Genomic DNA, 26,660 nt, shown 5'->3' on the forward strand with positions numbered 1-26,660 from the left:
ATGTTATGGTCTCCCTTGATTTGAAGGGGAAAAAATGATATTTTTGTTTCAGGTTTAATTTGAGTAAACCAACAAATTTCAGTCTGAGGACTCTAGAGTTCCAGGTCTTCAGAAACTGTGTAAGTATTTCAATACATTCTTTAGATATTTGGGGGGGGATTAAAAATATGTTGTGGGGCTTTGTTAAAATGTTCCTTCAAGTTTAGTATTACTGTGTGTGAAAAACGTGATACTTACTTTGGATATTTTCAGGGAAATAGTAAAAGTCGTGTTTCTTCAAATGTAACTTATAATATCACTTTCACTGTGTGCTTACTGTGTAACAGGATTGTAGAAACTACAGAAGAACTGTATTGACTCATTTTCTTCAGCATAGTGGTTGCTATTTCTAAAATTAGCTAAGTATTGGGTTTTCATTGCTTTGTTTTTCATTTTAAACTTGCTTGAAATTTTGTGGACAACCTTAAGTATATACTCTTTTTTTATAGGTCTTGCAACATCCTGAACACTTTCTTTTCTAATCCAATATACATGCATTTCCCCTCCATTTAAAGTTAGTTTTAGATTAGCAATTCAGTGCTTGCACTGAGGCAAATCTAGCAAAATATCCTGCTTTCAATAGTTTTTCTATTTCAAGTTTGCCTTTTTTCCCCCCTTTCTTTCCTTTACTTTGCAAAGACAATATTCTGAAAATGTTTTGATAATGAAACATAGAGGATAGAAAATGATACATAATGGCTTAATGTTAACATAGTGTTAGAAATATACATTAAAAAAAAAACTTCTGAACTCTTAGAGCCTGAGAGCTTTATGAATCCACATGTAAATATTTTAGCTCAGTTGCTCTGGTCTTTTGGTTATTAATAAGCACAGCTGGATTAGTAATAAATAGAGAATTTCTTATACTATCAATTCTTTTTCTCTGGGTAAAAGATACAGTATTTTAAGATAGAAGTGTCAGGAAGGTAATTTCTGAAGTAGAAATAAATATTTTGTAGAGAAATAATTTAGTATTTGTCACAAAAGAGCAACATGCTCTTTTGGCTCAAGTAGCAAAATAGCAGCAGTAACATGCTTTTCTTGTCTGATCCAACTCCAGCTGGCTTTCAGGCCCTTCAGGTTATATGAACCACTGAAAGGGAAATTCCATTTCATACTGGCCCAGTGTAAGCTTATGTATGTATTTTAAGGGAGAAGAAAATGTTCTCCAGTTAACTTTTAACTAAAAAGCTTTTGTGTAATCAGTTCATTGGGTAGTGCACTTTTTTTATGACAAAATCTATTTTCTAGCTAAAATAATATCAGTTCATTAAACACTTGTAAAAATTTCCTATTTTAAAAAGTGCTATTTGTTTGTTTTCCTGCTGTCTTAAGGTCCAGCCACTGCAGAGCACTGTAGGACTTACAAAGGGCCTGGCTCGGCACTCAGTTTTAAACCTAATACTAAAACCTGGAGAGAGAAAGTCTGTCAAAGTAAAATTTGCTCCAGTTCTTAATAAAACTGTTTCATCGTTAATTGTTATCAGGTATGATAGATATTTCTGAATTAAGTTTGAGTTTTTGATGCTTATTGTTTATACATAAGGTCATAGTTGTGACCAGCTGTCAACAGGAAATTACAACTTGTACAAAAGTAACTGTACAATCATAGCTGTCTGGATAAACAGATTTTGTTTAAATGTAATTATATGTTTTACAGTAGTTAAACTGTATTCAATATATACTTTCTGATATAAATATATAGCCCGTTATTATATTTAAATTCTTAAATACATAATGTCTTGAAAGCAGGGACTTAGTTATAAGTGCCATTTGCAAGATCCAGCTGCAACTTGCATCTTACTTGTAAAGAAGAGCTCCGTTTGAATAACTGCATTTGCTGTTTGAAGTGTGGTGCTTTTAACATGATGATGAAATACAAACTATAACTAGTACCTCTTTTTTATTTTTATGCTTTGTTGTGATTTCTTAGGCTTTTGTCTTGCAAATACTATGTATGGAGATGTGCACAATTTTCTTCCATACTGTGGGAAATTATCTGTGGGACTGCTTATACTTCTGTCTTCCAGGATTGGGATGTAACTTCATAGTCTGTAGAGATGTTTTCAGGAGCAACAAACTGCATAATTCTGTTATGAATGTTTTTCCCCATTTTCTGTGTACCCAGAAATAATTTGACTGTAATAGATGCCATAATGGTACAAGGACAAGGAACGACTGAGAGCTTGAGGGTTGCAGGCAAACCTCCTGGTCCAGGAAGTTCTTTACGCTTTAAAATCACAGAAGCATTATTAAAAGACTGTTCAGAAAGTGAGTACTTCTTGAACTACTGTGCTGAACAGAAATGCAGTGATGTTTTACATGTACAACTTAAAATGTATGTGTGGAAACAATTCTTCCCTCTTCTAGTGCCCCAGAAATTTAATTCCTTTAAAAATATTAAAGTTGCTTCTTAATTTAGGCAAAAAAAGAAAAAGAAATATTTGACCTTTTTCATTCTAAGAAGATAATTAAGAAATCTAAAAGTAAAACAAATGTCCTTCCCCCACTAAAATTCAAGGTAGAGGAGATAGAAATTCTACTGGGATAATCTCTAATTCTTAAATGTGAGTAAAATTGGATCATGACTGCAACTTTCTATGCATTTTTTCCTGACTCCTTCAGAATCTGCATGTACATGGCCAACAGGGAAAAGGGTAGAGGGAGTTCCTTTAGGAAAATTAAATTCCAGACAAATTCTGTTCTGTGTTCAGGGGGATTAGGAATGTCATGAGATTTTTTTGTTCTGTGCCCCAAGTTTGCTTCTGAGAGGAGGGCAATGGAATACCTGTATTTCCAAAGGAACTGGTAAAGGAGGTTTAGTCTTACCTGGTATTAAAATCTACTTCATTACTTGAGGATTTTTAGACATATTTATAAGGCGCCATGTTAACTATCTGAGATTTTTCTGCTTTTGGGAGATGGGTAGGAAAAATTCAAGAGAATCTTAGTCACTCTCTCTTACACATTGTAGCTTAGGTATTTTTTGCTAGTAAGATATGTGTATCTCAGCAATGGATGTCATTTTTAAGGCACGACCTCTAAGATGGTATCAGTGTATCTACATATTGTATTGTATATCAGATATCTGTTTACTCTGTTCAAGAGAACAAAATTATCTCAGAAATAAGCTTTTTAATTCTATTAGTGCTGGGACTTTGTTCACAGAGTACCACTATACTAAGGAGTAGATCACACAGTTTTACAGCCTAGCGCTACTGCCTCACAAAAAATCATCTATCCGAGGTTTGGGGGTTGGGTTTTTTTTTCCCCTGGTGAGTTAGCACTCTGGAATTGTACAAAAGTGCTGCACCTTGACGGGGACGAGAATCTGGCTGCAGAGATCTGCAGATTATCCAAAGATGCCCATGGGCTTCCCTAGTGCTCCCTCCTGATGTAATACTGACAGAGCTGTCTCTTCTGCTTTGATTTATGAATATAGTGAAGGATATCAGTTTAACACAACACTAATTACTTTGTTCTGTTTGTTTCTAGAAATGAAATTAAAAGAACCAAATTTCACGCTGAGAAGAACATTTAAAGTGGAAAATACAGGGCAGCTGCAGATTAATGTGAAATCTATGGAAATCAGTGGATATACGTGTGAAGGATATGGATTTAAAGTAGTTAACTGTCAAGAGTTTGCACTAAGTGCCAATGCCTCTAAAGACATTGTCATACTGTAAGTGTGTTTTTTATTACAGTCATCTAAATGGAGTCTTGCCTCAGGAATTTTGTATTCCTTGTTCTATTCTGAAGGAAATCTGTGTTGGTTAAATTCTGGGGTGTTTTACATAAGCTTTGAAGGTTCTTTTCTTATACAACTTAAAACGTGAAAATTTTCCTCTGTTCATGTAAACACTGTTTGGTTTGGGGGGGTTTTTTTTTTTTTTTTTTTTTTTTAAGAACTTAAAGATTTCATGACTAACTATAGTATTACTTTTGTCACTATCCAGTAAATATAACTTACTGAGTTGGAATAGTGCTACTATACAGCTTTTTACTCATTTCATTCATTTGGGGTATGAATGCATTTGAGATCCAGATTTACATATGTTTTTGGTGCATTGCAGTATGTGGAAAAGAGCTCTTGGTCTAAGGATTATTATCATAATGTACAGCATTTTAATCTTGGATATTTTGTCTGTTTCCATGATTATGATGATTAATTCTGCAAATTTTTAATGTAAAAGATCTGTACACCAAAAAAATTTCCTTTAACATTGCTTGGATTTAAGGCTAATTATTTGGAATATGCTATCTAAAAAGTTCAGAAGATGATACTGTTATGCAAGAGGATATACAAGATACTGCAGGCAATGAAACTTCTCTAGTGTTTCTGCAACAGAAACTGCAATCTGAATTGTGATGAGACAAGAACATAGTGATGATGTTTTTTGAAAAAGGCATCCAGTTTTGATTTAATTTAATTTTGTTTTAAGAGGAACGTTTAAAAACTTTACAGCTCACATGGTGATTGGCTCCGTTGCTTGGTTATAGCTTAGTTATAGTTATACCTGTACATCTGTATAGGTGGATCAGGGAGGCGCTTATAAGCGTGGTCAATTGTATCTTGAACTATTTGAAAGATGTGCATAAGTATTTTTAGGCTAGTTGTGTGGACGATATTAGTCATACTACTAAGGCTATTTGTTGCAAATGCCATGACTGACATCTCATTCAAACAATAATTGGCATTTTTTTAAAGAATGACTGTGAAGAATATAAGTTATCTAGAACTTTTGTGTTCTTCATGTGAAGAGTTCTAACATACTTCACTTTGTTTTCAGGTTTACACCAGATTTCACTGCTTCCAGAGTCATCCGTGAATTAAAATTCGTCACTGCAGGAGGCTCTGAATTCATATTTGTCTTGAATGCTTCCCTTCCATATCATATGTTAGCAACATGTGCAGAAGCACTACCCAGGCCCAACTGGGAACTCGCACTGTACATAATCATCTCAGGAATAATGAGGTAGTGTATATATGTGTTTGTTCTTATCAATATGTGTACATGAAATACAGCTGCTTGAATACAGATTACAGAGAAGGTATGAAAGTGACAATACATGTTATAATCAGTGGAAAATAAAATAAGGTGAGGTGGAAAAGGAGAGCAAATTAATAAAACTACTGTGGATTTAGTGTAAGTGGCTTAGGGTTGAGAAATGCAAACTTTTTTTCATTCAAAATTAAATAAAATAATATACTTATTGCTTGGGCCCATTTCCTTAAGTCATTCATATATATATATATATATATATATATATATATATATATATATATATATTCCTGTTAACCTGAGTAATGTGGGGTTTGGGGGGGGGGGGAGGTTTTTTGTTCATTTTGGGGGAGGGGTGTTTTGGTTTGGTTTGTTTATTTGTTTTGGGGGGGGAGGTTGGTTGGTTGGGGATTTTTGTTTTGTTTATTTGTATGTTTTTTGATAACTAACTAAGCCAAACTTGCATTAAATTAGGTGTTAGAACACTGTGGTTACCTTAGATGTTGAAGCATCCCTTTTGTAGCGTTGTGCTGTAGGGAAGATATGAGACGGTGACTTTAATGAGCTTAACAGATGCTATGGATGAATTTAACTTGGCTGTCATTTGTATGTGACAGACAGCTGGTGATACTAATAATGGAATTTCTGAGAACCTGAAGGGCATTGTTCCTGACATGAGCACTTGGGGGTTACGCAGTAGCAGAGTAGTGCACTTTTCTCAGCAAAGAAAGAGATATTAGCTGTGACTGAGATTTGAGTTGAAAATTCCACTGCATTTGCCTATTCTAACCTCTACCTATTTTTATTTTTTGAAATCTGAGGTTATAAGCAATGCCTGCCTCCTAATCTCCTGGATGTGAGACGCTTTCCCCAAATGCCCTTATCTAGAGAAAACCCTACCATAGAAACATAATAGCAACAAATGCTTTTTCCCTTTTTCATTAGCATTAAACTTGTATTTTAGTGTGTGAAATGGTATGCTGCTGTAGATGTCTGTGATGAAAAAGTGGTTTTCCTGGGTGGTGTGAATCTGAAGGATTATCCATAGCCTTTGTGGCAAATCAGAGGTGTAATATTCCTGTACTTTTTTTTTTTTATTAAGATATTGTCTCTTCCAGTGTGGTATGCTATAAGACATAAATATTTTCTCAGGAGTGATATAATAAATAAATGTTTTCTTGGGAGTGATAGAAGAAATGGATAGAGATGATAAAATGTTACAACACACTTCTTTTTCTTTTCTGACTCCTCAACGCTTTCCTGAGTAATGCACTGTTTATTTTACAGTTTTGTTTTTCTTCTGTATAGTTGCTAGAAATTTATAAGTTTAATTTTTGTTTAGTTTATTGACAGAGTGAATAACGTGTTTGTTCAGCTCACAAGTGTAGTTTGTCTGGAGAATTTTGTATGTACTTTATTTGTGAATTAAACTTTACAAAACAAGACAGAATACTAATCCTTTCATTCACTCTGTCTTTTTCCTGCAAGTACAAAGCATCCTACTTGGCAGCAAATTAGAGGAAAAATGCTAACGTGACCACGTCAATAATATTCTAAGCATCCTGACCAGGGTCACCAGCTTTTAGAATGTCATAATGTGTAGGGGTTTCCTAGTTGCCGTTAACACACTTTTGTAGAGTGCAATGTCTAGGAATGAACTTGAGGAGTTTGTCTAGCTCACATTTTTCTTTTGATAAAGTATTATTTATTGTTGTCTTCCCTAAATCACTGTTGTTTTGGATGGTTACCATACTTGTGGCTTCAGATATTGAAAACTAGCTAGATAGGTCACATACAAACACAGTGAAAGAGTCAATTGTTTTTATGAAGAACTTTCCAACTAGATACACGCTCCAGGTTAAACTTGTGAGGGGAAAGAGGGAGTACCAAGAACATCCTCTGGTGTCTAGACCGCATTATCGCCACTGTAAGGTTCCTTAGAACTGCAATATGAAAATGTAAACACCAATTTGTTTTGCAGTTTATATGACTCCAGACTAGTTATCTTCATTAAAAAAAAAAAAGCAAACAAATGTTGCCAAGCCTAAACCACTACAGTCCCTACCTTCCCCAAATCAAAACCAGAAAGTGCAATTAAAAAGACCTCAAAACAAGATTTTGTTTCATTTTGTTTTTTATTTCCAAGTTGGTACTCAATTTATCAAACCAACAAAGCTGGCTTGTCTAAAGGGAGTAGTGTTCTTATCCAGTGGGCAGCAGAGGAAGGGAGGTCTTCAAGGTGACCTTTTGCTGCAGCTGCCTTTGTACAACCTCTGCCGAGCCCAGAGGCCAGCACCGATACATCGAGGGGAGCAGCGTGGGGTTGAAGTGAAGAGTGCCCACCAAACCCTCCAAAGCCCTAAGCCCTCTGTCTCCTAAAGGCAGTATAGTACCGTGATGGTTGATGGAGATGCGATACTCTTTTTGCTGGCACGGTAGTCAAGGCAAATATTGCTCTCTTGAATAGGGAGTTGTGTGAGCTTGTGTGAAAAGATTCCCCTGTTTCTTTAACTTCTGTTGCTTGCTAATCTCTTGGGCAAGATTTATCTTGCCTACCTTCTGCCATCTGATTATGTGTATAGAACCCTTTTAATCACTGGGGCAGGGAAAGAAACGCTGAAGTATCTATAACCAGTTGAGATGGTGTCTAAAGACACTTACATATCTGGTGATAGCTGATAACTCAGAGGTGATGCCTACACTAGATTCCTTTAAACAGCTACAATTAAGCAAGAGGTGTCTCACCCTTTTGTGTGAACTGATACTGTTTTTTGTATGTTTGGCTTACAAAAAAATGGCAGTCAGAAGTGGGAGGAGAACAGAAATTGAAATTGCTGATTTGAAGTTCTGTTCTCATAAATTGTCTTGGATAAAAAGTAAGACAGTCTTCAGGCCCCCCAGAAACTTGCGGCTGTTGGAAGATAAAGTCCATAGCACCATGATGAATGTCTCTGCAGTGATTTTCTTGCTTCATTCAAAAATACAGTCTACTGCAGTGGGTTATACCACAGGCAAACTCCCAAACTGTATTGCAGCAGATGCAGTTAACTGTAGAACTCCTTGAAGTAATGCTCTTAAACTTGAGTTCTCTGAACAGCAGTACATTTCCCTATGGAGGGTCTCTGCCTTTAAAATGCAATTGCACTGGCAATCTGAGAGAGCTGCTGACCGCCTAGATGCCATTTTAATATTTCAAATACCTTTCTTCTTTTCCTTTGGATTAGTATTTTTGGAAGCTGCATGCCAGATTTGGGTCTCTAGTTTTTATTCTCGTTGTTGTTGCTGATGTTTATATCATGCTAGATTATGTCTTTTATATTTCTGTCAAACAAAGTTGTGGTTTGGAGGCAGTTTTCCTTTTCAGGATTCCAGTACATAGTACAGTATACAAATATTTTGTCTTGTATGTCTGATTAACTTCATTAACCTGAAAAATTCTCAAAACTAAGAAATAACTTAGTTGCCTCTCTTGTCCTCTGTAGTGTACTCTTTCTCTTGGTAATTGGAACAGCCTATCTAGAAGCTCAAGGAATTTGGGAGCCATTTAGGAGACGCCTGTCCTTTGAGGCGTCAAACCCTCCCTTTGATATGGGAAGGCCATTTGATCTCAGGAGAATAGTTGGAATTTCATCTGATGGAAAGTAAGTATATGTTGTTGGTGGGTGGGTATTATTATTATTATTATTATTATTATTATTATTATTATTATTATTGTTGTTGTTGTTATTATTAGGCCAGACCAATAATACTGCTCTTTAGAATAGGTGAATAAATAAAGATCCTCTTATGGACAAAAGATAGCCAATCATAAAAGGATAGATAGATGTTGTGGTTGTGAGAAATATTCATCTTTTTTGTAAAAACAAACTGTAAAATTTCCTGTTAATGTTCTCGACAATGAAAGGTATATGCTGCATAAAAACTTCAGGTCAAAAGTTCCTACCTTTGGGGTTGTAAACTAAAAAAGAGTCTTCTGTCTTCAGTATTTCCTTCTACATATATATTGATTGTCATTTTATTCTGTTTCTGTTCATATGTGCAGTGAGCAAGTGAATGGGAAATGGTAAATGCCACTGACTTGTCAAACAAGTTTTAGGCATTTTTGTTGATTATATGCCAAGAACCGCATAGGTGAAGTTTGTTTTGGACATAGCAATTCTTTTTTCTTGAGGAAGAGTAGAGACATTGTAGAGTATATTTAAACACTTGTTGTTCTTCCAGCTTGAATGCGCTTGGGTCAGATTCTCATCACAGTTCATCCAGAGGGATCTATGGAGCAGTCAGTTCCTCTTCACGATCCAGTGCAGGGAATCATAAGCAATGCAACACAACAGCACACCTTCACAGCAATAGAAATGCACCTGATGTTGAAAACATCAAATCTAAAACCAGTTCAAGCATACCTAATAGGACTTCAGCACAAGCAGCTTCCATGCAGTCAGTGAACAGAGTGGGCCCCTTTATCTTGGATTCAGGTGCCCCAACTCAGACTCATGCCACAGGCAAAAGAGCCAAGGGGACGAGGCAGAACCAGCAGCCGAGCTCGCAGCAGGTGCCAGCTTTGGCAGAGCAGCCCTCGCAGCAGGCCCAGCCACCTGGGCCCCAGCAGCAAGAGCAGCAGACTGAAAGTGCTTTGCCGCAGCTACCGCTTCTCAGCCCACCTCACGCCGAATGCGCCGGCAGCAGAAGGCACAGCTCAGAGGATTCAGATCTCACTGGGCTCATAGAAACTATGGACAAAGACTTTGACCACCCAGAATCCCCATCCCCAGAGGTGTTTACAGAGCAGCCCCCATCTCCACTAGCAAAAAACAAAGGTAATACAATTCTGCTTTTTTAACGGGATGATTCATTATGTAAGTCACAGAACAAGATCTGATCAACTGTAAAGGTCATGGTTTCATAGCATGGAAGGTTTTAGCTTCTCAGCTGCTCCATGCCCTCCTGCATGTGTCTGTCTTGAACACTTCCTTTATCTGTTTTATGGCACTGAAGTTCTCCATGCAATGCTAGGCTGTGATTCTTCTTGCAAATTTTTTGAAACATTTTGAGGAAGACAAATGTGAACATTTAGATACCTGACCTGACAGAGGTCACATATCTACAAGGAGAGAGATGCTTTTGACTGCAACTCCTTGGCCTTTGGGTTAGCATCCTTCCCTCCCACCCCCACCGTTTGGATTGGGACTGGGGAACTGAGGGAAAGAAAAGGAAGTTTCCCTAGTATTTTACGAAAACTGAAACAGAGAACTGTAAATCACTGTAGTATTGTTTAGGAATGGAATTCTTCATGCCCAGGCTTGCAGTTGTGGTAGAAAATCCTTGATGTCAGGTGGCCAGCAAATTAATATATGGCATCTGTGTTTATAAATTGCATTCATCTTTGTATGAGGTTAGAGTTGAGTTTGAATTACTTATGCATCTTTTCGATTGTCTAATTTTTAAAACAATTTATTGAATTTCGTACATTAAATGTCAGTTATTTTCCTTCTAAAAATACTTTGTTAGAGTAGAACTTCTTATGATGCTTTTTGTATTAGCTGTTTCAGTTGTGTCCCAGAATTACATGGTTATAAATGTTTCAAATTTAATCATAATAAGTTTATTTTTAATTTTTTCACTTTTTCTTAACAAAAGTGTTGTACAGAAACAGTACTGATACTGTCTTGTTTATTAGAGATAAAGTTTAGGAAAAGAATGCTGGGAAGGCATATAAACCCTGAAGCATCTGTTTAATAACACACCATGCACCACGAAAGAGGAAAGCACTTTTGTGTTAGTGATTATGAAGCTTCAGTCTGTTAACAATAATCATGAGTACAAAGTTGTTAAATACTTACAAATGGATGTGATGTGGCATCTGGGCTTTCAAATGAGAAATTCTTAAGTAATGAGAGGTTTGGGGATCCAGTTGAAATATGCTACTTTTATTTCTGGCTTAGTTTTTGTCTAACTGAAAACAAAACAAAGGGATGTGGTTACAGGAATTAATCTTAAGCTTAAGAGAATTATGACCTGTTTATCAGGTATCCATTTCATGAAGGCTAAATGGTATTCCAACAGATGATATGACTGCAGGTAGGTTTCATGGACTGTGTCTACATTAGCAAATATTGCAGCAGTGCAGCTCTGTAAAGCAAAATGGCTGGTAGTGAGAATCTGTCATCTTCACTGTGCACTCTTGAGGGCTTTTACTGTGGACGGATCCAGTCTTATAGACCGTGTGCCCAAGGGAGTTGGGAATGCTCCTGGAGCACGTCTGCTATTTGTAGTTTATTCTAAAAGGAAACTAGTTCTTGCACTCCAAGACAGCTCTATGATGCAGCTGGCACAGGTAAGTGGGGACAATTGAGAGTTTGCTTCAAAAGCGCATTCCTGATCCAAGTAAATGTTTGTAGCTCTAACAATTTCTAGCAGTTTGTGTATTGGAAACTTGTCTTAGCAAATAGTTTCTCCTAATTGTTGACAGACCTATGATTATTTTTTTCAACCACATTTAAATGCATTTTCTTGAAATACATGCTTGCCATTTATTTGTCTATCAATTTCAAAAGCAGACTCAAAGATGGTAAAATATTAATTTTTAATCACTTACACAGGATCCATTTTTGCTATTTTCCTGTTTTGTAACCTCCTTATTACAGATGCGTTCAGATAAATCCACATTTTTCTTCCTGTAACAGAAGCTTTGCATCATTTCTGCTTTAGCATGATGGTATACTGATTGTTTAAATGTGATACAGTATACATAATATATTTTGCAAGATATAATATATTTTGCAATTGAGATAGTTTTATTGACTCTTCATCATCTCAGATCAATAACTCAGATTTATTCACATGGACTTCTTTTTGGACAGACTTCATATAAAAAACCAACATTATCTGTAAACTATAACTTGACTCACAAAAGCTTGGTGCATGAGACAAAACTTGCCCATTACCATTTGCCCTCTTCTAAAAATGTAAAATTTTAGGCAAACTTCTGTTATCTGTCTGGATCTACATGTGCACACACTGGTTTTTTGATATTTGTCTTTGACTAGCTTTAGCTGTTTATCTAAACATTTGCAGAAGCAGCAGCTTCTGGACTAATATTGAATGTCATAATATCTTGCTCAGGATTCCAGTCCTTATAGTTTTTTGTTTCATGTTCTTAGTACTTGGGCCATAGCAGAGTGCTGCAGAGGCTGCATTAGTTTTTTTTGTTAAACAGCTGTTTTACATTATATCTTTATTTCACAAAAGCATTTCAATTAGATTTTTCTAATGATGAAATGTAAACTGTTAGCAATCCTGAATGTAGACTAAATTTGACACAAATCTTAGAATGAGGCCTTCTGAAGCAAATATGGAATACCCACCAGGAGGCCTGAAGCTGACCTTTAGAAAGTTTTCACACAAAGATCTTGTATTTACACTTTTATTTACATTCACATTAAAAGAACATTTTATCTGCAGTATTTTTGTTATTTATATCAATGAAAAACACTGATTATAAATTAGGTCTGAAAATTGATATGTATCTAGTATTTACCAACATACTGAAGACAAATTTATACTTTGGTACAAACTTCATCTGAGGGCATTTTGCCAAATCAAATATGACAGCAAGTGTCTGTTAGCAGACTGAATTCTGACATGAGCTGGCACAAATCCCAGTAGGTGCTGAATCCACTTCTTCAGCACTGCTTAACTTAGTCTTTACTTGAGGAAAGTATTAAGACCATCCTGGAAGCAGAATGCACTGTGCAGCTTATAAATGAAAATACTTAGTCTGAAGGTTAGTATCTAAGAAAGATCTTATTGGTAAGGGCATAGTGATATTGTGAATGTTCTTATCCTGTAAAAGAATAACCAGAGGTGATGGTAAGATGAAGATGACTTTTCCTCCCTGTTGCCCTCCCCCCCCCTACTCACACACTCACAGTTTCTCTGTATTGATGCTTTTTTAATAACTTTCTTAGTCTCTGAGAGCCTAATTTGTACCCTTCTCTTTTGAGAGCCAGGACCTTTGGCTTGATATTGAAGGTTCTTAGATCTCTACGTTTTGAACTTGCAGTATGCTAGAGAAAGCGTGGAAAAAAAACAGAATCAGTTGTTCAAGTAGCAGCAGTGTTCAAGCACTATTTATTCATATGAAGATTGCTTCAGGAAAACTGATTAAACACTCTGGAGTGTTTAATGTATTTTTTTCTCTACTTTGAGATGCAGTAACACTTGAGCATGTCAAGCCAAACTATTTTACAATCAGCTTAGCCTTGCCTCTTAAAATAGTAAAATCTGAAAGGACAAAATATGTAGAGGGGAGAAAGTATACTTGGGTGTGAGATTTTTAGGCTTTTTGTTAGTGATTATTACGATTAGTGATCACTGTTAATGGCTGTTCTCATCTACTCTTGACTGACACTGTTTTTTAATTGACAAGCATGCTAAGCAGTTTCATTCTTCATTTGTTGGGATAATAAAGCTTGCAGCAGCTTCTGAAGTTCCTGTTTAAATCTTAAAGTCTTACGTGATGAAACAGTTGACTTAAACTCCAAGATGTTTAAAAGAAATGCCAGGAATACAGCAGAATAGAATTACCTGTAGGCAGGTGTCCACTGTCCATAGAGAGGTACTGGAGGTAGGGCTCAGGGGTGGGCATAAATGTAACTGTGGAGATCAGGGTTCTTCAGGTTTGATGCTGTTGTTCATGTGTGGTGTGAAGTGGTTGTAAATAATTTGTGTCAGAACAGAGGACAAACTCAAACTTACTTCAGAGGTTCAGCCATGTAGGTTAACCTCTACAATGAAGTGAATTAGCCAATCTCAGAGTACTGCTGCTGAAGATCTGAAGTGTCCATATCTCCCTAGGGAAAGGAAAAGTACTTCAGCGTAAGTCTAAGCCACAGAAGAAGCGAGAGGAAAAGGAAAGAAGAGGGAAGGGAAAGCAACAGGAAGATGAACTGAAGGATTCCCTGGCAGATGATGACAGTTCTTCAACCACAACCGAAACCTCCAACCCAGATACAGAACCACTTCTGAAAGAGGTACAGCCCTGCTCATGAATGGAGGCTCTTGTGTCGCTGTGGGGCAGGTCACACGTTAAGGCAGCACGGCACTTTTTTTGGAATACAGAGTCCTTTTTTCGGCTTTCGTATACTCTAATCCCTAACAAAGAAAGAACGTTAATTAAAAACCCTCTTTCACAATCTTTCCCTTCACTTCTCAGACTCCTCCTCTATAAAAGAGGAGTGTGAACATCATGCCTGAATCATGCAGTCTCAGAATTGAAAGTGCCTGAGTGACTATGGCTGAACAAGTTACCGGTTGTCAGTAGAGTTGTGGTAATTGCCTCCGTGCGTGCTCCTGGCCCATTCTATTTGCAGAGTAAAACACAAGGGGTGAATGCTGCTTTTACCTGATTATTAAGATGTATGCTAAAATCATGTATTTAATCAGTTAGTAAGGATTAGTTCACTGGTGGTAACTTGTCAGTAGGTAGTTAATTACTTTGCTTATGCAACTGTGTACCCCTACCTTTATTTTACTTTTTGGGCCCACATGCTTCTAGGTAATAAACTAAATCTTCTTAACCACTTGTGTAGTTTTCAAGTTGTCATACATATTTTGTGCTAAAGCATGTACTATGAAACCAAACAAAGCAAAGGTAACTGGAGAGAGAAAATAGAAGCAAGCCTAAATTTGGGCATGTCTTTAATTTGAATTTTGGAAATAATAGGGATTCTTTCTGGAAAAAAAATGAAATCTATCCAATACATTTTGAAAGTTAGTGTTTAGTTTGATCACCTTGTGTACTCATATTCAGAAAGTCTTAGAAGTATGAAAAAAATAATTTAAATGCTGAAGTTGGTGAAAGTAGAGAACCTGTTTTAGATGACCTGGACTGCATATAACAGATGATGCAATTGTAAAAGTTACATCTGTTGTTGCTGTATAAAAGCAGTGTTGGTCTCAGTACAGAGTTGGCATCTTTTTGAGCAGACTTAGAGGCCATGGCCTGAGAAGCTGTGGATTTGTGAACATCTGATTTGTCTGAAGCACATTAATTTGCTTTCTGGAGAAGCAGAAATGGAAGTATCTAGAAAATCAGATACAATGTTTTATAGGTATCCTCATTGATTAGTAAAAAGATACTTTCTATGCTGCAAAAATACTCATGGTTTTTGAATAACTTTCTTTCTTCAGTCTGATTTATATTACGTATATCTTGATGCAAGAGAGACTTCTCTTTTTTTTTTTCTTAAAAACTGATTTTTTTTATAATGTCTTTTATAGGAGCCTGAAAAACAAAAGGGAAAAGCTATACCAGAAAAAAATGAACATGAAACAGTCCAAGTAAAACAGAAAAGTAAAAAACTGCTAGCAAATATCAAGAAAGAAATCCCTGTAGATGTGAAAACCAGGTAAGCGTAGCAAAGTTTTATTAATAAAAGGAGGCATCGTGCTTGAAGGGACGATGGGTGGATAAAAATCTGTGCATTCAACTGTTGTGACTGCCAATCTAGCTAGTGGCAACAGCAGCAGGTAGCCTTAGGCAGCTTCCTCTTCCTTCTGGGTATCAGGGAATATCTGAAGCTTGTAAATAAGAAATTATTTGATGGGAATGCAGTGCGTTAATAAAATGAGAACTAGATCTGAAGAAGAAAATCAGGTTAAGCAGCGTTAAGTTTTTTGTAACAAGTATCACAGACAAAATAAGGTTAATGTTTCTACAGGAGCTTCTAGTGGCAACACAGTAAGTCAATATTACACCAGTGCTATTAGATGCCTTGGTGAAATGACAGCCATGCAGTTTTGGTTTTTGTATCATAGTGTAAGATCAGTGTCTTGGATATGTTCTTAGAGAAGGCTGCTGCCCTTTCCATTACTGACAGATGGTTGATTGTAGTTTACAGAAAAGGGGAAAACAAAGAACCTTTGTCTTACTTTATGCAGTTCATTCTGAAAGCACTGATCTGAGTGCCACAAAGAGTAAACTCTGTAAGGCTCAAGTGGGGTGTATGGGCTTGTGTTTTCCCGGTTTCTGTAATTAATACTAGAGTAACCATGCTTTAGATTGAGTGTTTAGTATACAGTGCTTTTCTTCAAAATATTTCTGAAAACTTTGCCTGATAAAGTCTGCTTATTATTTTATTTCTTCTTACCATTATCCTCTTTCCTTTATCTTCTAAATCATAGGTTTGTTACATGTCACAGTATTCAAAGGCCCCAGTGAGAGCTGGATTGGAATTCTTCTGCAAGAAATAGATGAAATAATTCTTCCCCTAGAAAGCTCACTGTTTGAGAGAGGGAATCAAATAGCTGGAGGAAAAAGAAGTATATATAGGCAAATGAATTTGGTGGTGGGTTTGAATAGTTTTATGTCATTTCTTAAGCAATGATGCTATACATTCATGGCAATAGCATATCAGGGGCATGTGATCTAATAAGAAAATGGGGAGATCCTGGAAAAAGGGCAGTTGCTATCTCTTGCTTGGCTCTATAATCAGTTAGGTTTTGTAATCCTGGAGCGCTCGGATGAAAGCTACTCCTGGAAGGTGAGTGAGCTGTAATAAATGTGTGGACGGGATACAAGCCAGGGGTTAGGAAGGTTGCAAGGGTGGAGCTGCATATAGGAGAAATATGAGATGACAGCAGAACTACGCTTATGAATATGAGCTTATTGAAGATGAGCTTATACTTGACATAAGAAAGCCACAGGAGACCAGGCTTGTGTAAGACCATGTGGCATATATATGTAAAACTCTTCTTCAGCGCTTCAGAGAGCAAAAAAAATAAATTGATGTCTGTTTTCATTTAGTTCTTTGGAATTGTCTTATACTCCCCCAATGGAAAGCAAGCAGCGCAAAACCTTTCCATCTAAAATATCTACACAGCACCTTTTGACGAATGGGTCCAAATCAAGAAACCTCCCAAAAACAAGAGGTAGCGTAAGGCAATTTTCCATAATTTTCTGGGGTGTTATTTTCTATTTGTTTGTAACCCCTTTGGTTAATTTTGCTTAATTCTAAGTCTTGTTTGAGAAGAGAGCTGTTCACCTTACCGTCCTTGGACTTGGTTTGGTTTTTGTTTTAATAGGTCCAAACAATAAGTTAATGGAGAGCAGGCCATCAGTATTAGCAAAATTTCTCCCCAGTGGTTCTGGACAGGAGCTAGGAAACACCAGCAGCTCAGAAGGGGAAAAGGATTCTCCACCACCCGAGTGGGACTCGGTGCCACTTCACAAAACCGGCAGCTGTAAGTAATCATTAGAGGATGACAGAGTTAGTCTTCTGCCATGAATATCCATAGACAGGCTTGATTTGTTTATAGATCATCTGGTCCTCTCTTCACTGCGTAGTTGTGCTCCCATTTTCTGTTATAGGCCCCATATTGATAGTGTCTGGTAGAATTTGAGTGGTTTGAAAACAATATGAGCAGAACATGGGTTTTTCCGTAGTTGTCCAGTGATGATCAGGATTCAGCAGTTGCTGAGGAAACTGAGAAAGTGTGAATTACTGCTTGAAAACAATACGTATTTTCTACAGCAAATAGGCATTTTGCTTGGTTAAGTCTGCTGCAGCTAGAGTTGAAACTAGTCAAATGATCTGTCCTTGAGAGGCAACACTGAAAACACCTTAGTGCGATGGTTAGTACACTACTATAAGCTTTTTGTTTGCATTACAAGTCCCCTGTATGGAAACTGAATCACCTTCCTGTTGGTTGTATGTAAACATTAAGTCATCCCTCTCCACAGGGCTCACTCAAAAAGTGTTAAAAGTGTCATTCTTTCTGTCTTCCATACACATCAGTTTATCTTGGTGCTTTCATTGAAATGCAATTTGAAAACAGGTAGTAAACCTGAATAACAACAGGTGAGTATAGTGGAGGACCCACCTCTTCTTTTGATAACTGGGAATAGCCCTTGTAATCCCTCCTCGATTTGAACAGAAAGGATGCAGAGTTTGAGCAGCCTTTGTTATAAAGTAAACACTATAGGAAGATATTTTGTGCTTCCTTTTATAGCTACAGACAACCTCTATAAACTTTCTCTACAAACCCTGAACGCAGATGCTTTCCTGAAGCAACGACAGCCCTCGCCAACGCCTGCCTCTCCATCTCCTCCTCCTCCTGCATCTTTAGCTTTTGGGCCGCGAGGAGGCACTTACAGCAGCATTGTGAACAGCAGCTGCAGCAAGTGAGTCCAAATCTGCACCTCCTACTGATTTCACAGGCACAGGATATTTGTGTGCTTTGTATGGTGCATCTCCCTTTACACATTTCCTCTTCCCATGGAAACTGCTTTATGTGGATATTACTGTGCATGTCTTACCATGCTATTTATGTTTTCCTGGGGTTTCTTACAACTTGGTGAATTGGAGAAATGTGTGCTTACAGGACATGTGGAACTGTTGTTACCATTTTCATTTTATCCAAGAATGCTAGCTTAAATTACTACCTTTTTTATCAGAGTGCTAAAGTCCAAAATCTTACTTCTTTTTTTTCTTTTTTCTTTTTTTTCTTTTTTCTTTTTTTTAGTGAAACAAAAAGCAAGCAGCCTAATGGTACCAAACACAAGCTGGCAAAGGCAGCTTCTCTTCCAGGCTGGAATGGTAACCCCACTTTCGCTGCTGTAGCTGCTGGTTATGACAAGAGCCCAGGTAATGGAACCAGTTTGGAGTACTAAATACTACTGAATGTTCCCTGAATGTTCTGGTTTTATACTTTTACTCATTTTATGTATGTTGTTGCAGGTGGCAGTGGCTTAGCAAAGGTTTCACCAACTAAGACAGATGTTTCCAGCAATATCAGCATTTCCTACACAGTTGTTGACAGTGATGGCTCTGACAGGTAATTTTTGTACCTCTTGCAAATACCTGAGCTCCTAGAAGAAGGAGTGTAAGCCATTAATGACATTTGTCAGGGTACTAAAAGAGTTCATTTGGGTCCCTAGAAAGTCTGGGTTTTAAAGTCCTGGCATAGCATCACTCACCTCACAAAAAAATTCAGAACTTACAAGTCACTTGAAAGTAGAAGGAAGGGTATCTGGAATATGATGAGGTTTATTTCCCTTCTCATTCCCTGTAACTCAACAATCTCTTGTTTCCATGCGTCCAAACAACAAGAAATTAGCTTGCCTCTTTCAGTATTTTGAGGAGCTTATACCAAGGTCACTTGAAGTAGCTTATAGGCAGAATTTCTGGCTGTACAGCAGTGTCCTTCACTCACAGATTTAACACTGAGATTAGAATGATAGCTCCACTTTCTTTGTCTTATGAGTAGAAGCAGAGTATAACCACACTAAATCATACTCCCCAAAGCACACTTTCTTTTTTGACATATTTCTGGAGTGTGTGTCTGTGTCAGTTCAGTTGTAAAACTCAGTGGGCATCTGGTAACTGTCCTGAAATAGGAACTAGACTTGTGCAAGTTTCAGTATGTAAAGGAATTGCTTTTCTGAGCAAGCTTTGTGGGTGGATTTTTGGTTTGTTTTTGTAAATGTTTATCACTGATTCCAGTTAACTCATCTGTATTTTCAAGAAACTTGCCCACAAACTACAGTGTAAGGATTTGTATGGCCTCTGAGCACTTCTGATGCTAATTTTTTTCTGCTGGTCGAAAACACTGTGCTACATCTTGGGCCCTATAAGTTTCCTGGAAAAACTGAGCAAAAGAGCTACTTTCAGGTGTGTGGAGCTCATCCTACAGATTAAAGAACTTTTTATTTAGAGCTATGTGTTGCTCCAAAGTAGATAGATACACAGGAAAGGAGTATTTCTATATATACTGAAATCTTTTAGTCAAACAATAATAACTTAATGCCCCAATGCTTGATTGCAGTTAAATATTTTAAATGTTTCGTTTTCTGCCTATTACTCTTTCAGCTATGAGGTATCTGTCTGAATTGTTTATATATGTAGCGCTAAGTTATTATCACTGGTAATATTGTGTTAATGAGTTGTTTATTGCTCTTTCCCACTGCTCCGTAATATTTAGTTCAGGTTTGTGGAGTCCTATCAGCAATCCTAGCAGTCCTGACTTCACACCTCTCAATTCGTTCTCTGCATTTGGACATTCTTTTAACTTAACTGGAGGTGAGTTCTTGTTTTCCAAATATTTTCAGTATTCAAATACAGGAAAAGGAATGGTGTGTTTTCATTCCACATTTAAACATAGGCACTGTCCCCACCTCTCTTCCCCAAAAAGTATGACCATGTAGCACAGCATATTAAAAATTTGCTGGTGTATTCTGTGCTTCAGCCCAGTGAGAATTAGTGGAAACTTAATTGTTTGTTGTGCTGGAAATATCTGTTTTGAAGTTTCTTGATTTCAGAACGCTTTCTCAGGAAGCTTTACAGTAGGTCTCAAAAGCATGCCACTAAGGCTGTGGTTTCCTGAACACTTTGCGCTTGCCTAAAGCCACCGCTCTCTGAAAGAGGCAATGGCCCATCCCTCATGCTGCTTTCCTCTTGCGTGAAGCTGCAGTGTTTTTGATGGCTGCATGATGAACTGATCCACATTAAAACTAGCCATTAGTTCCTGTATTTAAATACTTAGTTAAACTTTCAGTAACTGGGGATTAAGATGAGACCTTGATGCAGGCAGGCTATGGATGCCCTACGTACTTACTGTAGATCTGTGTATGCTTGGGATTGCACAGTATGGTTTTAAGGTGTCTGCAAAAGATTAGCAAGCAAAACAACCATCATATGTGGCATTTCTAAAAAGGATTGCACCTCTACTGAGAAATGCTGGAGGTCTGCAAACTGTGAACACCCCACCCCCATTGTGGGGTTGTTTCACCTTCGTCTGAAGCACTTGGCACCGACGACTATCAGGGACTGTCCTAAGACGCCCAGGATCACTTCTGTGCGCGAGGCCCAGGCGAGCCACAAGTGCCAGTGCTGCCCGTCCTTCTCTATAGCAGCTGTGGGGGTCTGGTGGGCCGGGGCACAGGCGGTGCCACGTCCCTCACCGGGAGGTACCTGGGAAGGGAGTGCTGCAAGGTAAGTGAGCAAGTTGTGCTTATGAGAGGCTGCTTCGGCACAGCCACTCGTTCCAGCTGCAGTTAACTTGTTATGAGGAACAGACGGGGTTTTCAGTATTGCTGTGCTTGTGCCAGGGTCCCTGACTATTTGCCTATTGTATAGTACCAGGAACAGAACAAATTCCATAGGTTGATGCTGAACGATGCACAATAAGTATATAATATTTTTTCCTCCACTATAATTGTGATTCTAACTTTGTAGCCCCATCTGATATAGGGCACATGAAATCTGCGTTACTGTGTGACCTTTTCTAATGTCAGTTCTTTTAGAAAAAATACTCAAAATACACTGAAAAATATTAGACTGTTGTTCTTACAAAAAAAGGAAGTGTAAAATACTCAGACGTTATTTTATTTTATTTTTAGAGGTTTTTAGTAAACTTGGTTTAGCTCGATCTCCTTATGGGCAGGATGTTCAGAGAAACTGGAGTGAATTTAATAATGTTCCATCATCCATCTGGGACCCTTCAGTTACAGATTCTGTACCCTCCTGGCCAACCAGTTCGAGTTCCCCAACTCATACAACTGCAGTAAGTATTCAGTCCAAATACAGTGTTCTCTTACTGTTATTAACCTGTTCCATATCTGCCATGTACCTTCATTTAGAGGGTTTTTAAAATTGAGTGAAAAAAGTCAACAGAATGATTGAGGAAAAGGGAGGTTACATGTATTCATCATTCTGTGTAGTTAACTTGAAATGGCTATTGGACAAAGAGTGATTAGTCCAATTAGTCCACTCCCTTGCAGATGATGGATCCATGTAAATTGCTTCACATAAAATATTTCTCATGAGAGCATCTTACAGCATTTACAAGAGTGTGTTTCATTTCCACATGCTTAAGGATTGTGGAAAAAGCCCTTCTGCTCCTGTGCTGTGGCTGAACACTACCTCTGTCACTTCCAGCTTGACAGACAGTTGCAAAATAGCCAAAATGATTATTCGCAGATTTTGATTCTGCTTGCTGAGTCCAGTGTTGCAACCACTGTAAATTAAGATAAAGTCCAAAAGCCTTGTCTTAAAAAAAAATTGAGGCATGAGATGTATTCTTTTCAACTTAGAAAAAACACTAAAGGAGTTAGCATAAAGTAAAGCCTTTAAACTGACTACTGATTTGATTGAGATCTTGAGTATAGCGAAAGAAGAAAAAACAACTTTTACGCAGATTATTGCACTGCTCACTCATCCTTGTGCTTCCCTGTCAGAATAAAACTTACACCTCATCAGCTGTCCTCAGTGCCAGCTGAAATCATTCTTCATCTTGTCTTCTGAAAATGTTTTTGTACTGAGGAAGAGGCAGTGTTTACTTCACCTGGTGTCAGTTCAGAATGGGGGAAAGGGGAAGCCTAAGTAGGCCACAGCCTCTTATAGACATGCACTCACTGGTCCCTTGTCATGTGATTACAACTATAGCTGTAACCTCACTGAAATTATGTAAGGAGTGATATTTGCTTTTTGGTCACATGGAAGACAGATTTCTTATCGTGTGATAGGAGGAGGGATTCAGGACAACCAGCACAATCTCTCTAGCTTTAATCTATTTACTGGCCACTTCTGAAAAATACCCAGAAGTGTGCTTCAGGGAACACAGAGACACAAGCCAGGCAGATGGTACAGAATAATTGTCAGTCTATCCCTTCAAATACCTAGATTTTGCAAAATAGCATTTTAGGACCTTATTCCAAGAGAAGATTGCTTAATAAACAAGAAGCAGCAAAGGAAGACTAAAATGTTCAAAGCTTTTTTAAGGCAGTGATTTTTCAAGTGCTTATGGTGATCAGGAAAACTTTGCTGTTTCTGCCATTGAACCTCTTTACTACATAAAGATACTAGATAAGAGAGCAGGTACCAGGCTGGGCCCTGTACTTTCCCTCACTTGTTGGCAAAAGAGCTGAAGCTGTTCTTGCAAACAGCGGTTACGTAGTGGCTTCTGTATTGCACTCTCTTATAGGAAGGTTTCTGGGGAGTTAATTTCAATCATCATCCTTACTCCTCTTGCTTTCCCATTTTATCTGCAAAGCTCTCTGCTTCTGCACTAAGTATCATTTAACTTCTGGGTTCTGTCTCCCCTTAAGCCCTTTCTGCATTGGTACTACTTCTTCTCAAGTTTCTTTCTAACCGTAATCCCTTACTCCTCTTTCCTCCGTATCCCTGCATGTCGTGCTGCCTGCAGGTCTACTTGTACCTCTCTCCACCAGCCTTGAAAAGGAGGAGCTGTCTAATCTAAGGTCCTTTTCTCTGCCTCTCCTTTCCTGGCTGCTGCTTCTACTGTATGAGCAATTGCCTTTCTGCCGGATCCTCCAAAATGCTTTTGGGGCATGCAGGAATAGTTCCTGGCTCTTTTGCGAGTAGTAGGGAATAAAGTGGATTTAGTGTTCTAGGGTTGGTGCCTGAGCAGCAAAATGAGTGTTTCCTGCTGTAGGCTCAGTAGTCTAATGCTTGCATAGCTTAAATGTAACCATTTAGTTATATTACCCAATTATAAACTGTAACCCTAGTTTAATTCAACATCATAGTGACATTGGAGAGACCTAATGATGTGGCCTTGGTAACCCTTTAGTATGATCAAAATTTCCATCTAACCCTCTATATCAAATCCTACGAGGACCTTTTGTTAAGTGTTCAACCAGCTTCAGATATGACTAGGTTGAACACATCTTCATTCCAGGAAAAAAAAAAAAAATTATTAACCTGAAATTAAGACATTTTCAGAATTCACCCTCTTTTCCAAAGAGATTTTTACTTTAATTTTCAGATGCAGAGTACGCTGATACTGGTTAACCTGTTACTAGTTAGTGTGTATTATCTGAGGGCTGAGATCTTGGGAAGGGATCCTCTAGCTCCACCCAGTAAAACCAAACATAAGGATGTGCATACCTTGCAGCACATGCTTAGCCAGTCCTTTGCCTTTTGGATGTATCAAGTTTACTGTGTATTTATAAATTGAATTTACAGCATATGTGCATTGAAACTATTGGCCCTGAGGTACGTAGTGTGTTAAGCCTACATGTACCAGGTTCTCTGCTAATGTTAGCATGAAAGTTATGCTAACCTTCCTCATCCCGATCTTTGGCTGCTTCTGGGTATCGCTTCCCACAGCACAGTTTATTAGATTCCTCTGATCACTTGCTGCTTGCCACTGTTTGGGCTTTAATAAAACGGTTTATGGAAACTGGGCCCTGTTCATTTCTGCATGCATTCCCTAGGTTTGCTGTAACTGTCCTGTGCATCCCAAATGCATTTGTGATGTGTGTTGCAGTACACCTGCATCTGCACCATGGCCATTTGTCAGAGACTTCTGGATGTCTTGAGAGCCAAGGCAGACTTACTGGAAATCCATGACAAATAGCTAGTTCTCCTATCCCCTCCCCCTTCATCTGGAGAACTTTTGGGTAGGAAAAAAGTGTTGGGAATATGTGGAGATAGAGTGGGGCTGAACACAGGTAGGTTCATCCAAAATGTACAGCTTTGTAACAGATATGTCTGAATGTAAGGAGACAATTGCAAACTGCCAAAAAAGGATCAAGGGGACTTCACTTGCCACCTTCCATTACAACTTGAGTTTTGTTGTCTTTATCCAGACATGATCCATGTTTATCTGCCTCATTCTAGCTAGCTTAATTAAGCTTGAGCTTGTTGGCCCATATGTGTTGAAGCTTGAATAACAGTAGTGCCTAAATTAGTAATGGTATGGAAATGTATAAGCTCAAATGAAAACAGCCTAAAAGCCTGTAATGTACACTCTCTGCAGCTGATTCAGTTACCGCACACATCTGGTGTTCAATAGTAGTGTGGTTCCTCTGGGCAAGCTCTAAAGGAAGCTCAAATACGTATGCTGCAATGAAGATGGAAGGGGTTCCACAGTGGGCTGGCTTTTGCTTAGATACCAAACATTCAGTACTTCTTACAGATTGCTGGAGGCTGTAAACAACAAGGTGAAAATACAGGTTACTTCAACTGCTACTTATGCAGCTCTCTGTCTTTACTGCAGTCGATCCTTGGCAACCCAAGTGGCCTGTGGTCCACCACTCCATTCAGCAGTTCCATTTGGTCAAGTAATCTCAACAGTGCCCTCCCCTTCGCCACTCCAGCAAATGCATTGTCAGGGATTGATCTCATGGGCAGTGAAAACTCCTCGCCGCCACCGCCTCCGCCGCCTCCTCCATCGACTGCTGCCACTGTTGCCAATCCTGCTGAAGACATGGGACAGACCTACAATCCTTGGAGAATTTGGAGCCCCACAATTGGAAGAAGAAGCTCGGATCCTTGGTCTAATTCACACTACCCTCATGAAAACTGAAATTAAGCAAAAGGAAAGAACTTTTATCCAGGTCATGATACAATTCTGAATGCTAATTTTTGAAACATCATTTTCAGGCTGTTGCTGGTCATTGCTTCCCCCCCGCCCCAGTCATGCTTTCATCACTTGCTCCTTTTAAAGTCTATCTTGCAATATGGTAGTGTGAGATTGCAGATAAGCTTGAAAAAGTCTGGGTCTGGTCACAAATCAAACTACAGCTGAAGCCTGTAAATCTGAACAATTTCACTGGTTTCATATTTTACCATCTGCCACTTTTTATTTAGGAAACAATTTGAACTATAAAATGGTCCTGGCATGCAATACTTTTATCAAAGTACCGGTTTTGGTTTTTAAATTTTTTCCAGTATTATGCTCCAAGATCTAATTTTAAAACAAATAAAGCACTTTGTGCTAAAATGCAGAGTATTTTTTTAAAATAAGGCTGTCTTTGTTAACACAGGTTCTAAGAATGTTTAAAAAAAAAACAAAAAAAACCCACAAAACCTTAAGAGCAAAATGGCTGAATGTAAGAGCATTCTGTTAAGACTGTAATACACTTTCTGTGCTGTTTGTACATTTGTAAACCTGAATGCATTTTTAAGTTGAACTGAAATGCACACAGCCAAGACTTGTGGAAGAAACAAGATACCTTGTGCATTTCTTACGGATACAACTTTGGGTTGTACTTAAAATAAATACTGCTTTTTTTCAAGATCTGTCTACTGTAATTCTGTTTGTCTCCAGGCATTTTCTGAACTTGCGCATGCATGAATCCACTTTGCAGTGGCAGCCTTCAGGCCAAAATCTACTGTGCATAGGGCCTGTATTAATGGAAACTTCACTGCAAATGAAACATGGCTCCTCAACAGTGTGTGGTGTTATAGCATTTAAGACCTAGAGCTTGTGTTCACAGTTGCACAAAGTATTGAGATGTCACCACTGGAAGTTTTGCTGGATAGCAAAATGCTGGAAAAATGTCTATACTGTTTCAGTTTGGAAATAATCGGATGTAGTAGCAGCTGCTGCTGTTTATACTACACCCATACCTTTGTAATGCTGTTCTGTATAGGCCCAAACAAGAACTTCACTGTTTTTAGATGTAGATTCCTTAAAGTGCATTTCTCTCTATTAACAGTAAGGCGAGCCTGAGTGACTCAGTATATTCATCTGAGCTAAAGCTAGGTAAAAATGAACCCTTCAGTTACAAGAAAACATTAATAGATGCTACCTAACAAAGCAAATCCACTTGCATGACTCAGTAGCACTGCTCCCAATTTACAGCAGCAG

The 26,660-nt window shown here is 38.1% G+C and overlaps 1 protein-coding gene across 1 annotated transcript in view; it reads left to right on the plus strand.

Annotated features, from left to right (window-relative positions):
* The window catches only part of TMEM131 (transmembrane protein 131), a 105,434-nt gene extending 79,349 nt beyond the window's left edge, over positions 1–26,085 (plus strand). Inside the window, 18 exon segments of the mRNA XM_067294343.1 lie at positions 53–119; positions 1,375–1,526; positions 2,168–2,310; positions 3,535–3,721; positions 4,830–5,015; positions 8,525–8,683; positions 9,264–9,859; positions 13,899–14,074; positions 15,324–15,451; positions 16,849–16,973; positions 17,127–17,285; positions 18,054–18,225; positions 18,567–18,688; positions 18,782–18,878; positions 20,025–20,122; positions 21,442–21,605; positions 25,065–25,349; positions 25,351–26,085. Coding sequence (XP_067150444.1) covers positions 53–119; positions 1,375–1,526; positions 2,168–2,310; positions 3,535–3,721; positions 4,830–5,015; positions 8,525–8,683; positions 9,264–9,859; positions 13,899–14,074; positions 15,324–15,451; positions 16,849–16,973; positions 17,127–17,285; positions 18,054–18,225; positions 18,567–18,688; positions 18,782–18,878; positions 20,025–20,122; positions 21,442–21,605; positions 25,065–25,349; positions 25,351–25,422 — 3,088 coding nt within the window. The 3' untranslated portion in view covers positions 25,423–26,085.
* The last annotated feature ends 575 nt before the right edge of the window (positions 26,086–26,660 follow it).

This window comes from Apteryx mantelli, chromosome 1, assembly GCF_036417845.1.
Source record: "Apteryx mantelli isolate bAptMan1 chromosome 1, bAptMan1.hap1, whole genome shotgun sequence".
In the NCBI taxonomy this organism is placed as follows: domain Eukaryota; kingdom Metazoa; phylum Chordata; class Aves; order Apterygiformes; family Apterygidae; genus Apteryx; species Apteryx mantelli.